The 16,594-nt window shown below is 32.6% G+C and overlaps 1 protein-coding gene across 1 annotated transcript; it reads left to right on the top strand.

The window, feature by feature from the left end:
• Window positions 1-188: 188 nt before the first annotated feature.
• LOC118188682 (uncharacterized) lies at window positions 189-8,897 on the top strand. The gene is made up of 4 exons (XM_035359179.2): window positions 189-1,896; window positions 3,722-3,790; window positions 6,553-6,642; window positions 8,727-8,897. The coding sequence occupies exons 1-4, from the start codon at window positions 826-828 to the stop codon at window positions 8,793-8,795; spliced, it is 1,299 nt and encodes a 432-aa protein (XP_035215070.2). The 5' UTR covers window positions 189-825; the 3' UTR covers window positions 8,796-8,897.
• The last annotated feature ends 7,697 nt before the right edge of the window (window positions 8,898-16,594 follow it).

Here is a 16,594-nt window from a genome sequence, read left to right as displayed (position 1 = left end):
AATATTTAATCTAAACACTGGTACACTGAGTTGGAAAATAAGCGCAACAGCTTATGTAATAGGGCATATTCATGGTATGGAAATGATATTTACCACGAAAAGAAGTGATATGCGCGGTAAAATAAACCGAATGCTTCTTTTGAAATTATGTGTACAGCATGCCTGCATTATGAAATATGCGCCAAAAACTTGCGTAAAATCTTCGCCTTGAAATAAAATTAATCCTTGAAATGGAAGACTTAGGTCAGGAACTCAGCATCAAAATCCAAGATATTTGTTAGATAGATAGATGCACATACGTATATAGCTATAAATACATACGCAGATATAATTTTGGAATTGAATAAATATGAGTCTGTTTACTTTTAACTGTTTTAAATATAAAGAAATTTATCAGTTTTGAAAGATACAGCTGTTTGGAGATATCACCTGATATAACAATTTTTATATCCTAAATGATCACAAATTTGCGAGATTTTCTGCCATTTTTCTTTGCATTTTGGAGATCCATATTTAAAGTTGTTGATCAAAGATTTAAAAGCTGGCCTTTGAGCGAAAAACTGAACATTTAAATTTAAAACATATACTTATGGCTATAGCAGTATAAAGAAGGTTAACTGCCAGTGAAAAAAATAGGCGCAATGTGAATACGATTTTTTCCCTTTATTTCTGAATTTTCGAAAGAATAATGGCAGGTGTTTTCTTTCTATGGGCCGCATTTAACTATATGTAAAAAAATAATAATAACAGAGAGATCTGATAAATTAAAGACGGAAGTGTAAGAAACTATATAACAAAGAACTTATCCTGGTGACAATTTTTCCTATGGCAAGAAGAAATCGAATAACTCCCGAAACGTTTACCCTTAGCTTTGAAGATGAAAGTACAATGAATGATGCCTTTGGAGCATATCTCTCAAAGCGGCCATCTGAACTAAGTACAATCGCGCGCATAATCAAACCATTTGGTTTCTTTCCTTTCCGTTTCAGGTCAGATACAAATAATGGAAACTTACATACCGAGATATCAACATTTTGGTTGCTGATATCAATAATCATATTAATTGGACAGCTAAGTAATCTTTCGTTTACAGCAGGTAGTTACATCCTATATGACAGTGCAAAGTGGTCTGGTTTGGTTCCAACAGTATGGTTATTGACGCCCTCCATAATATTTATCCAGTCGACATTTTACCAAATCATTATGTTGCTGCGTATGAAAAAGTTGCCTGCTGTTTACCAGAATGTAGCTACCCTTCTTTCTATTTTGCAAATACCTTCATCTCGGAAGATAAAGTCTGCTATAATTTTAATTACATGTTTTGCTCTGTTACTACCTTTTATAGCCTATATTAGTACATGCAAAACTATATCTAAGGCTGCCGTATTAAATAAAGCTTTGCAATCTGAACATTGCACGATATGGTATTCCAAGATGTTTTCGCAGTTTAGTCATGATCGTATGTGGTACATTATATTAGGCATACAATATATAGCCTTATTTCTATCAGCTATAGGTCCTTTGTTATTAGAGCTATGGATAGCCGTATGTACAAAATATATATGCGATGTCTTTCGCTATCATTTAGAAAGTCTGAAGAATATAATCGTTGATGATAAATTCGTTGAACCTCTTAAATTATCGGCATGGGTTCGTGATTTCTCTTGGGCATATTCTCTAACTGACGAATTTGTGCGCTTCATATCCCCAATGCTACTCATTACTCTTGTGACAAACCCAATTATATTTTGTTTACAAGCCTTTTGGCTAGCTGAAAGTCATAATTATCGCATGTTCAATTCTTTGGAATCAGCAGTTTTTCCTGTAATTATTCTTGTGTCTTCTTTTTTAAGGATTACATATTTAGGACTTTCCGGCGAGAGTTTTACAGAAAATGTAAGTTCAAAAGATTTTGCTTGTATTTTGATTTTGTGTTTATCGCTATGCATGCATTTTTACAGTATTAAGTAAAAACATTTTATTTCTATTTTGATCTAGTATTTTGTCATTATTTATACATTTTATAGTGATTAAGTTCAAAAAATTTTAATTATACTTTGATTTAGTATTTATATTTATGCATCTTTTTACAGTTTAAATCGAAGTTGGCTTAAAAATCTAACCGACATAATAATTTAAATAACGGCAGCATATAATACAATGCCGAATAACAACAAATTTAACAAGGACGGCAAAACTAAGATAACGTGCCGCCGAGAGACAGAAACTTGTTCTGTCTTACAATCCAAAAGTCTCAGCTTAAATACTCTTTAGCTCATTTGATTTTACTGGATCTTGTCTTATAAAAAGGTTTGTTTGCAAGATCATGAAAAATTATTGCGACAAGCAATCAACGTAGAAAAAAACTGTCCGCGTAAAATGCCGAAGAGGGGAAAAAAGTGCATGGGCTTTTTCCCCCTGTAAATATTGTTTATAATACTCTTTATAACGAATCTTCGTTATTTCCAATTATATTTATTCTTTCGTTTTTTACGGTAATATTTTAATTTATTTAATTAGCGGAAATAAATGATCTTATTCTCTAGATTAAATCGCCTCAGCTAAATTGTTAATAGAGTTTCTCTGTTTATTATAATATGGATTCCCTCCTTTTTTTTTCGTTTTAAGCGTCCTTGTAATAAGCAAGATTTTGAGCTAACCGTAAGCGTCGTTCTCAGTATTACCGAACTAAATTGGGAGTTAATTGTAGCTAAAATTTAAAACTTCTGGATAAAAAAATTCCTCATATTTTTACAATATTTCTGTGTGCTCCACTTATCCGAAGCTTATTAGTGTTCCAAAATTATGTATTTACTTATGCAGCACGTAAGGAATCAACATATAAATACGTTATGTAGCAGTAGAAAAAGGAAAGAAAAGTCTTCTCTTCTTTATATTTTAGAAACTGGAACTCTGGTTAAAATCCGATTGCATGAAAGAAGGGTTATTACTTAAAAAATGTTAAAAGGATTCTTTCTTACACAATTCCGTGTAAATTTCGAATTACAGTAAAGGAGATATTATTCGATATAAATAAAACTAAATAGTAATCGAATAACTGAGAATGTCGCATAACATAGCACAAAGATCGGTTGTAGAGAACATTAGGAGTTTTGAAGCTGAAAACTGACTATGCCCTCCCTGGAACTGGAATCACGGATCTTTCGATTGCTAGCTGGACATACTACCGACTGCATCACGAATGGTCACACGGGAGAATGCAATAATTTCTAACACAGTCGTTGAAACAGACTCGCCGAACAAAAGTAATACTTCAGTGCAAGCTTGCAGCAATGCAAGAACCACAAATGTAATAGTGCATAATTATTCATTCGTTTATGTTAATAATAGTAAAATTATCCCATTAGGAAATAAACGTAAGTCCTTTAATGAACGCATTGCACTGAATAAATGTTGTGCAACAGAAAAAAGAAATAGGTTGTGATGAATGTTAAAGGAAGTAACTATACGTACTGTGTAAAGTTAAACAAATTGTTTTGAGAAATGGCTAGTTAGCGCAATGGCCATGTTAAAATTTTTACTTACTTGCGAGCAAAACAAGCATGTTTCTTTTCTGAATGAAACATATGGTAATAATAATGATAAAAAGATTTCTAGCACGAACTGAATTTTCATGGTGTGTCGAATCAAACGAATCGAGACCCCATTACACATATCGATATTTTTTGTTACTGATAAAAGCAATTTTCTATCTTTTCAGGTTAATGCACTGTCGAAACTTGTACCGCAGCTTCCTCATAATGGATTCCCAACAGAAATTAAGTATCAGGTAAATTAAAATTTAGTCATTAGTAATTTTCAGTGTTATTCAGTTATATCACGAAAGACATTTTCATTGTTTTTAGAACTGAAAATTTGCGCGTTATCAACAAAAATGAGTTCTTAATAGTAAAGTTGCAAATGTAGATTGTAAATATGATATCACTAAAATCACTGAGGTAAAATATGATTACAAAAAGTGTGCTTTCAACCTTATGCTATTGCGATAGTAAAAAAGCTGACAAATTTAATATTCAATTACCTACCGAATTTTAATGCAATTTGTTAATGTTATGCTTCAGAGTATGTGGCGTTAAATATTTGAAACAAACGCGGAATTTTAAATAAATTTTTGATTGCGGTATTTGGTATAGACTAACTAGCTGCCATATTAGCAATCCTAAGCATCCTTTAGAACAATGGTCTTAAGCTGCATGAGGGCTGAATGCATGATCTGAAAGCAGCTGGATGACCGGATTTTGTTTAACAAAATGGAAAACAAATTAAGTGAATAAAAAATTGCAGCTAAATTTTCAACTTTACTTACTAAATATTTGTCAAATTATACATAAATAATAATAATAATAATAACGCAAATGAAAAAAATTAAATTCATATTTATTTTCTAACTAAATTCTAAAGGTTGGTGCTTCATAGAAATTTCTACTGGTTCTACTTTGATTGCACCTCATTCTATTGGTTCCATATTGGATTTTCTGACTGACATTTATTTCAAATAATTGTAATATTTAAGCTAACTATTAAACAACCTACATAATTCTTTCTTTTATTTGATAACTTTTTCTTCGACACTTGCACAAAAAATACATATACTTCTATGTAAATAATTATACATTTTATTTCTTACTACAGATTGACAGTTATGGCCTTTCGATTCTGATAAATTTTGTAGCCTTAGATAAAATTACTAGAAACTATCTTCATCGCGGATCGTAAATTCTAAAACCTGTTAACATACAAATGTACCAGTTATTCTTATTGAAAAATTTCTTAACTGAGGATATTTATCTTTCGACACGTACGAATAAAGTTAATGAAATCTGTCTCTGCAAATTATTGAATAAGATTTATATTGCACTGTAAATAATTAGCTCCATTCGTAGATTTTTCTAGTACATTATTCAAAAAAAATTTACAAAGGCGATGAAAATGATGCAAAGTCGGACACCAAATCATTAAAATCTTGAAATTTTATTTCAAGTTCTTGTCGTAATATTCCTATTTTTGTTGCATATTCTTAAAATTTTTCATTTGAAATAATGGGTCAGGAATTAAGTGGCAGGCGACAGAAAGGTTTTGAATCTAGTTATGCTTCCCGTTATCACAACTTTAAAAGTATACAAGTTTATTCTTTCCTTGCAGCTTTTTATTGAGAGTATTTAAACTGCCGCTTAAACCAACAAGGAATGCTAAATCACTGTCACATAACGCGGCACACAAGAATACAATGACAAAATACCGAAATTCCTTCGAGGGTTCCCAGTTTGAGACCACTGCCACAGAGGAACATTTCCGGAGTTCTTACTGACGTCACACTCAGAGTAAAATGTGAGAAACTTCAAATTACACAACGGACTACGTATTGAGCAGCTTAGGTCTTTCCAACTGTCGCACTGCACGCAAAGTCTACAACGATCAAAAGCACGTTAATAACCTTGTCATCAAGGTCTATGACTATAACGTAAATGTATGGTAAGGTCGATGTAAAGTAAAAGTAAAAGGTCGATGCCTATACTAGGAAATTTACCTGATTAATGTTTGTACATCAATTTTGTTATTTAATTTGTACACAATTATGTATTTAAGTATATAGGTGTGTGCATTCTGTATTGTCACTGTTAATTACCATAGCGCTCCCTCGGATTCACACTTATATTATTTATTTATATATATGTGTGTATGTCATTTTTGTTCGATAGGTTATCACCAGTTTGACGACCCTTTTAGTTTCTCAGATGGCATTTTCATAATTTTTGATATCTTTGCACGAACTGTTTTATTATTAACTTAATTCGTTCAAAACATTGAAAAACCTAAGTATTAAGCCATGTAAATATGTATATGCTTACGCTAATTAATTGTGATATATCTAGTTATTTTCCTGTATCTTTCGTAAACTACACTATTTTTCGATTAGGAGTAGGGTCGTAGACTCAGGCATCCTGGTGCTACACCGAATTTTATCTCGTGCAATCAGAGTAAAATACACTTAACGAGCCCGTTCCACGATGAACTAAAACCCGACAGAGCTGGTGGTGTTCAATGGTTAGGTATCTGTAGCAATTGAAATCCTCAATCCAAAACAAAAGTAAATAAACAAACAAAATAATAATAATTTTTTTAAATGCTTTCAGAACTTTACTTCTCTTTTACTGGGCACCCATAAACGAAGGATTAACTTTGAATAATCTTATAGTGAACATTTCTGCTGCGACCAAGTAAATACATTCACATTTTCAAATAACAAAATAACATATTAGCAGTTCTTCAACTTAAATTACTGCGATCAGTTAACGTGCATTGAAAGTTAAAGTGAATACTAGCTCTTTAGGAAAGCAAAATTAGTGTAATTTTAAAATACGGAAATCGTTGTAACCTGAATTTTCCAGTTTTTCAAATGGCTGGTATATGAATAATCATTAAATAAAGGAAGCAAATCTATAAGTATTGGAGATGCAATTTGCTTAAAAAAATGATATTGTAATCGTTTTTGCCAGAATGTATTAATTTTTTCTGATTTTGATCTTCCAGGTTGATTTAATAATGTACAGAGAAGTTGTTTCGCCACTTTCTTTAACAGCATGTAGTTTTGTGTCATTTTCAAGAATGCTCATAACAACGGTAATAAAACTTTTATTTAAGTGGCCCTTTTTTAAATGTTCAGACTTTTTTTTTTTCATATTTATGTTTTAATGAACATTTTAACTCTTTGGACGTTTTATAATAAAATATATGCGACAAATTTTGTAAATTAAAACCGCTGGGAAGAAATAAAAAGATAATGTAAAAACTGCTTTGCAAATGCTAGCAATGATGAAATTTAAAGCATGTTGTACTGAAATATTTTCGAGCATTTAATAAAATGCTTGAAAATATTTCACATGTGTAAAACAGAAATAATAAGCAAAAAAAAAAAAATTTATTCTAGATTTAAAAAATTAAATTATAAATTTAAAGTGAAACTTATGTCATGAAAAATAATATCAGTGTTAGGCTAATGAACATGAAATATATTTATTATGTTTTAACCGTCTTTAATTTTAATAAAAATGTAACTGGAAATTAGAATAAAATTTAAAAAAGACGTAGTATTTTAAAAATAATTTTAACGAAAATCACTTGTGAAATCCACAATACAGTTTCATATCGTTAGAACATTGAGCATCAGTTCGAATATTCTACGCGTCGGTAGCGAAAGATCTGGGAAAAAAATTACATGTAAATGATAAATTACATGTAAATGTAAATGATATGAGGCAGTATAAAACAGACAGCATAAAAACTTCTGGTCGGGGAAAAAATTAATAAAAATTTTAAAAAAGTGCTCGTGTATACGCATTTAAGATAAGATTTTTAAATTTGAATATCCTCGAAGTTCCCTTTTCAACCTTTTTGGTCTACTAATGGGTTCGCTACCTTCACATGTAGAGGCCTATGTTGTGGGCATTGCTTTTAATGATTGTGGGCCCTGCTTTAATATCTGGCAGACTGTCCGCGTGTGTTTTCTCATTCCATTTGTGGATATTTGCTTTTAAATGTTGTTTATGGAAAAATTTGGTAGTAAGAACAAGTCAAATAGGACCTTGTTAACATATTGCACCTTTTACACTTATAAACCATATTCAGTAGATTATTTGACTTTTCTTTTTGGGGGGGGGTGTCTAAATAATCCAGAGAAGGTTTAATTTAGCCTTCTACCTTTCCCTGTCAGTAAACCAAAAAATACTTACAATAAATTTTTCTAAATGTGCCATCACAGAATTAATAGCTAACATGCGATTATTACATGTTAGAAGATTACATAGCTCAGATGATGCACATATTCACATAAAGGCAAGACAGAAAATAAAATAGTTTATGCATTAATATTCAAACCGAAACTTGTAATAACCAATAATAAAAATAAAGGGATACTATGGCTTTTTTGAAAAATAAAATAACTGCGTCGTTTTTATTCAAACATCTCGTGATAATATTCTTTTCTAAATACCCGCGTTCGATAAGTTAACGTATAGTCTGCAACTTCTTTATTTTTCTTTCAACAACTATAATGCTTTAAATATGTGAAACGTATATTTGAAGTAGTTGCGGTATGAACGTGCTGGTCTCATCCACTGTAATATACTGTTGTGTTTATCAGTCTACAAATTATGGGTAAATAAAGATGGTTTTGAAAATCCGTGACTGCCAGTTATTAAAAAGACGAAGTCCAGCAACTTCATCTACGTCAAACCTAAATTTTTGTTTATTTAATCAAGGAAGTTATTTCTCCCGCCTTCCTAGCGTGCCTTCGTGGTGTAGTGATTCTGCAGGCTGGGTCGGTATTTCGGGGTTCGTGGTTCGATTCCCGGCGGAGGCGGTGGCTAATTTTTCATCATTTCCGGCCTCCAAAAAAATCCTAATGTTTCTACAAAGTAAAAAATTACCCTCTTTTATAGGCATCTTAACATGAACATATTATTTCTTCCTGCTTAATGAACTCTAGTGAAGACAGTTAATTACATCCTGAGGATAGTTACTTACATCGGTCACTGGTCTTTCCATATAAGTTTTTCACGTGCATGCACCCATAGTGTTTCTGACGGAAGGAGGAAGAAAAAAAAATCTATAGCTAACTTAAATTACTTTCTTAAAACCCATTACAGCCTTTAAGCAAATTCTGTATGATTTTCTAGCAATTTATTATACTATGTTTTCTCCAACAGGTACTGGGAGCTACAGTGACGTATTTAATTATACTCGTGCAAATGTCATCAGAGAAACCGTGCTCTTGAAATACGGTTCGTGCAAGGAAGCAAATGTAATGAAAAAATGCTGCGAAACTGTGACAGATATTGTTCTATTAAATTTCTTACATAAATTAATAAAAAAAACGGTGATGAGAAAATTGCATATTTGTTAATAGACTCGACTTTCCTATTTCATTCACAGGACGTTGTGGGCTGTATATGAAACTTAGTTACGTAATAGGTAGTAAAAATTAAGAATTGAATCACTTAAAATGATTCGTTGAAATATTAGCATTTTATAACTATATCATTCACGTGATTAAAAACACTGTACGTTTCAATATTTACTTCAGAATTCTTTTTTATTTACTTTATTTGAAGATCACGCCAGGAAAATAAATATTGCTATTCGACTCCAAATAGTACACAATAATCTAATCATATATGGTAGCAAATTGCGGAGAGTAAACGAAGACACGGAGAAAACAATTTTCTTTAAGGAAGATTACTTTGCATCGGAGATATACTCAGTGATTCTAAGATGATGTTATAAATTGTTTTTGACCTGAGAGAAAAAATGTAAATGAAAGAGCAATTTATAAAGAAGTAAGAATACAATAAAATAATACAATAAAAAGTAAATTTGGGGTGCTTTTAACAATATCAGCAGAAATAAGTGGAACCTAAATCCATTTATGAAAGTATACCTTTCTGCGGCTAACAAAGAAAACGTATGTATTCTCCTTCATTTAAAAAGAAGAAAATCTAAATTTACCACATTGGCCCGAATGTAAGAGGATTTATCCCTCGCAAAGCAGATTTCTGAAAATTTTATCCACTTTATTTTTTCCAACTAAAAATTTGCCCGCCAATAATTTTTTTTCATTAAATTAAATTATTTGATTCTGAATATGTAACACATACCTGTAAGAAAACAATTAAATGACAGTTCCGTATAAAAAGGGTTCGTAGCAAACCAGGGAACGACAAGTCATTGAAACTGTTTTCACAAATCAAGGTATAACTTCCATCGCACATAAACAGTAGCATACATTTATTACTGTTAGTTAAAAAAAGACAGATAGAAAAGTAAAAAAAAAAAAATTTAATGAGGTATTGCTTGATTATTTTCTTCCCTAATTCTAAAAACGTTTAATTCTGAATATGTAATAAATATACAAAAATAAAAAAATATTAAAAACAACGGCTAGGTATAATACAGCATACGATTGACACAACTAGCCATTAAAAGTACAACTCTGTGAGAGAAAATCGGCTTCCAAAACTGGATTTGTGAAATGATGCTATTTACAAATTGTAGAACGTAAAGAATTTAGTCTGTCATCTGGTCGCTGGAATGGCAATAACTACTGTTACACTTAATTAATAAAACTACTACACTGCAGGTTTTTATATAGTTTATAAGGTATTTCTCCCGCCTTCTTAGAACGTTCAGATTCTTAGCATATTCAGAAAAATGTTTTCTAACATATCTGAAACTACGTAACGGTGCGACTGAACATTTCAGACACAAAACTAAGCATTTTCTTCCGTCCTCCAGTTATAATTGTTGAATGGTATTAGCAAAAGTATACTAAAATCAAAAGAAATGAAATGTAACGGTCTTTGCTAGTACAGTAGCATAAACAGATTTTCATTTGATTGAAGTATAAAGTAATTATTTACAAAATAGATCCAATGATTTTTTTAAAATTTTTAACTCATACACATTTCTTTGGAAAGAATAAAATGTGTGAAACGGGATAGCGCTATTCGAGAAAGCTTTGCTGGAATTTGGTAAATCACAGGACGGCTATATGCCGACCAGCGGGATACTTTGGTGAAACTAGTTCATATATACGCTCTCATTGTTTTAAAATAAGCTGTAAGCCTTTTCAGGGTTTTATACAAAAACAATAATTTTGTTTTTTCCACACAACACAAGAACTGATATAATGAGATCAAAACCTAGCCCTAAATAACTAATGCGAATTGGATTATCAGTTACATTTGACACTTTTTATAAGGATAAAACATTTAAATTCTCAGATCTCGCGATTCTTCAGCAAGACTGAAATTTCCAAAACTCGAAACTTAGGCTTCTTTTATTCAAATTTTCGAATCCTAAAACAAGAAATCACTAAAAACTCACTAAAAATGAACGCGGTTATTGAAATTTTAGTGCCATCTGATTCACTAGATTTACCCTCTGACGGTCCTAAGTGCCACACTGTTTCAGTGTCGCATTCGAAAAAAACCTTTCAAAATTCTCGCTCAAGTAATCACGGCATTGCTCTTAGAAACAACCAGGAGCTATTCATACCAGGTTATCTACGTCCGGAATTGAAGGATTTGCAAATTCTCAAAACCAACTCTTGTATGATCTCGATAATTCTGGACATAGATAACGTACTACAAATAGTTACTCTGTGCTTCTAATAGCTTATGTCTAGGTATAACAACACTTGAACAATCACCTAACTCCTGTTGAACTACTTAGGCTGTTTTGCTGAATTTTGAACTGTTAACTGAAACTTGAGCTGCTACTCAAATATACTTATTAAATTAAAGAAAATTCATCTCAAAATTCAAGAGTTTAATCATGCATTTCTTTGCATCTTTTTAATAGCAATAACTGTATTTTTAAAAAATGCATTCTCATATTTTTTCCTTAAATGGAGATTCCAAACTGAACTTTATTTAAAAACTTGTATTACCGAGTAAAAGTTTTTCGTCCTTCTTATTTTTATTTGAAAGAATCGCGAGATCTGATAAGCGCAAAATAAAGAACTCTCTCGAGATTCGGATTCGAAAAAAAAAAATCAGGATTAGACTTACATTTAGTTTTTTCCAGTGCAAATTAAAAATTATACATAATTGTAATATTTCTTTGCAAAATTTGAGATACATCATAATGCCAATTTTCTTAAGGTTCATAAAAATATTACACAAGACATCAACACTGAAATATGGGGGATACAACTGGAAAGAAGTCCCCCCAACAGCGACTTCATCGTGAAACCTCTAATTAGGACAACAAAACGAAGTTTCATGAGCTAGGTGAAACTGAACGATAAAATAGATAGGATAATGAGCTATGAAAAAGAAGATTTACACTAATATTCCTGTCAAAATTTCTTATAGGAGGTGTATTTGAGAAGGATATCTTAATCGAGTTTTACTAATCACGAGTATTTTCCAACATATTATGACAGATATAATTTTAAATATTGTATATGCTCTTGTCGTCGCAGATTGGATTCCGATGTTACTGATATAATTCCGAAATTCACTCAGCTTCAGAGTGTATGGAAGATATATCACTAATGATCCCATAAAAATTTATAGTATGGACTACACAGGAAGAAGATTGTCAAGTATAATTAAAAATTATTAAAGTTGGGCATTAGTTGAAGAACGAACAATTCTACTGTTTGTACATAATGAATATACCTTTTTTTAGATTTCCAGTTTTTCCTTTTAAGTAGACACGCTATGAATATCTTTCTATATAAGTCTGTTTGGCATTGTACCAACTCGGTTTCAGATTTAACGGCGCCACCACAAATCTTCCAGTCAATTTTGGCATATACCATTTTGGCATTCGACATACCGCATAAAAATATTACATTGTAATTCCTGGTAATATTTGACGGTATGCAGTTTTAAATTACAACTGAAGGTCTGAAACAAAAGCAAGTGTTCATTTGAGGTCTCTATAGTGCGGTGTTTCGAAGTAATAAGGGTTTGAAAAGTATTCTACGGTTGTATGAGGTTCTATGATGGCAGAAAATCAAACACCGTCTTTCGAAGTTGAAAATTTATGCAGCGAAACACAAACATAATTTTACAGTGCACTTGATGAAGTTATAGTAGTCTGGCAATAAATCGTAGCGCAGTCTTCCGTTAAACTATCCGCTTTTGTGGACAATTATTCTGAGAAAAGCTTTGTGGAAAAGAATCTTGTGCCCTACAGGTTCCTTTCCGTTTGAAGAGACTTTATTGAAACGAATATTTGATTTAAAAACATTGAATCATTTCTCTATTAAATAATCTGACGAAACGTGGTTTAATGACTTTTGACCAGAGATTAAATTGCGGTAGATCAAAGGATGAATTCCATCCTTCCGACGACCCAAAATTTTGCATGCATAAGTAGGAATGAAATAAATAATGATCTTTGTCTAGGATTACCAAAGAGTCATTACGGAAGATAGAAAAGCCACAAAACCCACCAAAACCACTTGTTTAGGGATGGAGATGAAAGTTGTAACCAAATGCTAATAAGAATTGTTACCTCATCCAAGACAAAGTCTACACATAAGCCCACCAGGCCTTAAGTGTGCGTCTAATTTTAAAGAGCCCCTCTGTTGACTGCGTATTTCCTTCCTGAAAGAGGTTTCTTTAGAAACTGCCCAAGCTATTAGAAAAGTGGAAAAAAAAAAAAAGAGTCCCTACAAAGAATAATACACACACGAGGACACTCTAAAAATGCGGCTAACTGGCCGTCCTCTCGAGAGGACACTCGAACCCGTCACCCCAGGGTACTTTCTTTCAAAATTTGAGGTGGAAATGAGCTAAAGTCGGGCTGTCAACTATACGGTGCCCAAGGCTCTTGCCAACGACAGGCGCATTTGACTCCTTGCCACTATGAATGTCGTGGATTTGTGCTGAACTTTTTCAGAAAGTGATATTGGTAACAAGAACGCAAAGTACTCTATCACGATTATTGAGAAGCAAAGCGATTAGATGAATTGAAAAAAAAAAAAAAAAAAAAAAAAACTGCCAGGAATAAAATAACGGCTAAGAAAAATGAATTGCGGTGCATTATTTTCTAAATAAACTTCGCATTTGCCTCTTTAACCTTCAAATTTCGTTACGATAGCCATTACCTGGTCTAAAAGTAACATGGTCATTGTAATTCGCACAAACTGAATTATTTGATATTTGCTACTCTGACGATTAGTGAAAGGTGGACAATTTGAAATGAACTAAATTATTACGCACAAAAATCAATAAAAAAATTAAATTTATTATTGATAAAGTTGCGTACTGCTAATGTACAGCAAATATGAAACGACCGTTTGCTGCAGTCGAGTCGACTCTGGCGTGAAAGAGCTTGAAGCGGCTCGAGAGCCTCAATTAAGGAGCTTAACAGCCGTAGTTTAGCCATGCCTCATCTGCAGAACTAATTCATCAGGTGACAGTTTCGTTTTACGATGATTATTTGTGATAGCAATTTTTCCAGTATTCCATCATAAATAAGCTTAAAATGTTTTGATACAGGTCCCGGTTAGTTGGGAATTGATTGCAATCGTTTTTGACCTCAATTCAACAATTTTCAAACTTTTTTTTTTTACTTTTAAAGGACTATAAAATAAGAAAAAATACAGTGCAGCATAAGCTCCTGTTTTAATTCAACTTAGGATATTATGCACAACTGTGCACGCGGATCGTAATGTATAAGAAAATACAGCTTATACACAAAAAGTAAAATTAATTTGTGGTTCAAATTAAATATATTTTGCAAAGGTAGAAGAGTTAAGGAAAATACTGCACAAATCAAACTCGAGCGGCATAGTGGTAACTGGACCACACGCATACATAAAATCCATTGTACCACAGTTAAAGTAGTTATTCAAAATACCATCCGTTATACATTCATACTCGCCTCACAATACAAACTACATTTCTCAAAAAAATGGCACTGTCGAACATGGCGACCACCGTATTATATTTTTAAACTGATCTTCTCAGAATATTATGCTTTTCTCAACTTTCTGTTGATTCAGATTTATCCTTCCCACCCTAAAGTAAAGTAGTCCTGCATGAGTGCAGACTCATGAGATATTGCTTTCAATGAAATAATTAATCAAGTCTGACCGTCCTTCTAAAAAATCAGTGCGTTTGCAGACGACATCGCATTCATTGTGCTTCACGCTCGCATGCGATACTCCAAGAAAACTCAAGAATCATAGTTGAAACATTTGAAAATATACGTAAAAAGCAAAAAGTGAAAGAAAATATCTCTATCAAATTCAAAGGTCATTGTAATACACAAACCAGACCAGACTATTACAAACAATTCTCTCTGAAACGTACAAAAGATAAATTACCTACGTATCCACTTTGACTAAAAGCAAAATTAATTCACCGTCTCAGGGAAATTACGCACCGACCTAATTGGACCCAACCTAAGACGAGTACATGGATACAACTACAGCTTAAAACCCTATATAACAACATTTTATATAACAAAATATATATAACCAAAATAGTGACTTAAGGCGCAGCCATTTGGACCATAACTATGACTGAACGCAAAAAGATAATTTTAACCTCAATTAAAAGACAGATTACTTTATACATAACTCGTGGATTTAGTACACCTTCAACATCCTAGCTGCTCTCAACATCCTAGCTGGAACAACCCCTCTAGATCTATAAATAATAGATGAAGCTATTTGTACAAGCGTCATGCAGCTGAAACCGAACATTTTCTTTTAATGACCATCTTTATAAAAACTGAAGACTACAGAATGCCGTCCCACCTCCGTATAACAGACACCCTGTTGTCCCGCATACAAGGATAAAACTTCAGCAAGAAACAGTAGAGTTCATTAACAACAAAACATTCACAGACAGCTCCAAAATAGACGGAAAAGTTGGACGTGCAGTCTACATTCCTGTAACAAAGAATCTCAAGAATTGTATAAAATGGCAAGGATACCTAGAAACAAAACCAGCGGCAGAACCTTCGACAATAAAAGAAACACTGAAACTAGAAAATGACCACAAAATCCACCATATCATAATTAAATCAGACATTAAGTGGCAATATTATCACTTCGCAAACCAGTCAACAGCTCTAAAATTGTTCTCGGAATTAATCAGAACTCAAAAAACACGCAAAATACAAAAATTACACTCATATCGATGAAAGGCTACAGTGGGGACTCGGGTAACGACGCTGCAGATGTGTTCGCAAAGGAGGTAGCACAAAAGATAATAGAATTCCTTGATGTGCCGTTTCCAAGACCCTCCTTAGGAATATACTAAATATGCACACACAAAAGATCTGGCAACAAGTGGGATGATGTGACAACGGGTCATCGCATGCACGAATTCTTTCCGTAAGTGGAAACAAAGTACACAAGGTTTCCTAACGGCATATTTGTCGGGCCATGGCCCATTCGCGGATTACTTCTGCAAGAGGACCCTGACAAATATCGACACATACCCATGTGGAGAATTGGGTGACGTGGATCATTACATTTTTAAATGTCCACTCAAAAAAGGAACTCCACTTGAAATTTTTTTTCAGTTATGAGAGTCACTAGAAATAAGAAATTTCTATCCAAATTCCATTGCATTTTCTTTCATTTTCATTCAAATATCACACATTATAAGCTGAAATTTAGATATAGATTCTATGGTTTTTAGGTTACAAAAGACGCAGTCTGTAAGCGTTCTTTATAATTAATGCATATTTAAATACAATTTCAAGCATCTCTATAGACAAAAATGTAATCGATTTACACATATTTGTTATGTGCAACTTATTTAACTACAGCTTACACCTTCGTATGTATGGTAAGTCTTAAAACATTGACATACCATTTAGACGTCTAAATGAGTGTGCTGGATCGTTACCTGTGCGATCAATGGTGAAGTCTCTGGTGCCCCACTTACTTCTGCTATCTACTTAAAGTAAAATAGTTGAATTTCAGAAATGATTTTTTATTTAAACTTATGAATGTTCGTACGCAAAACATTTTGGAAGAAATTTTAGAAAAAAGAAGATAAATTTAAAAAAAAGGCGCACAAATACTTCCCCCCCATAC

This window comes from Stegodyphus dumicola, chromosome X1, assembly GCF_044657685.1.
Source record: "Stegodyphus dumicola isolate Sdum_Otavi_A_Nest chromosome X1, ASM4465768v1".
NCBI lineage: Eukaryota > Metazoa > Arthropoda > Arachnida > Araneae > Eresidae > Stegodyphus > Stegodyphus dumicola.
This window is presented reverse-complemented; position numbering and strand designations above follow the sequence as displayed.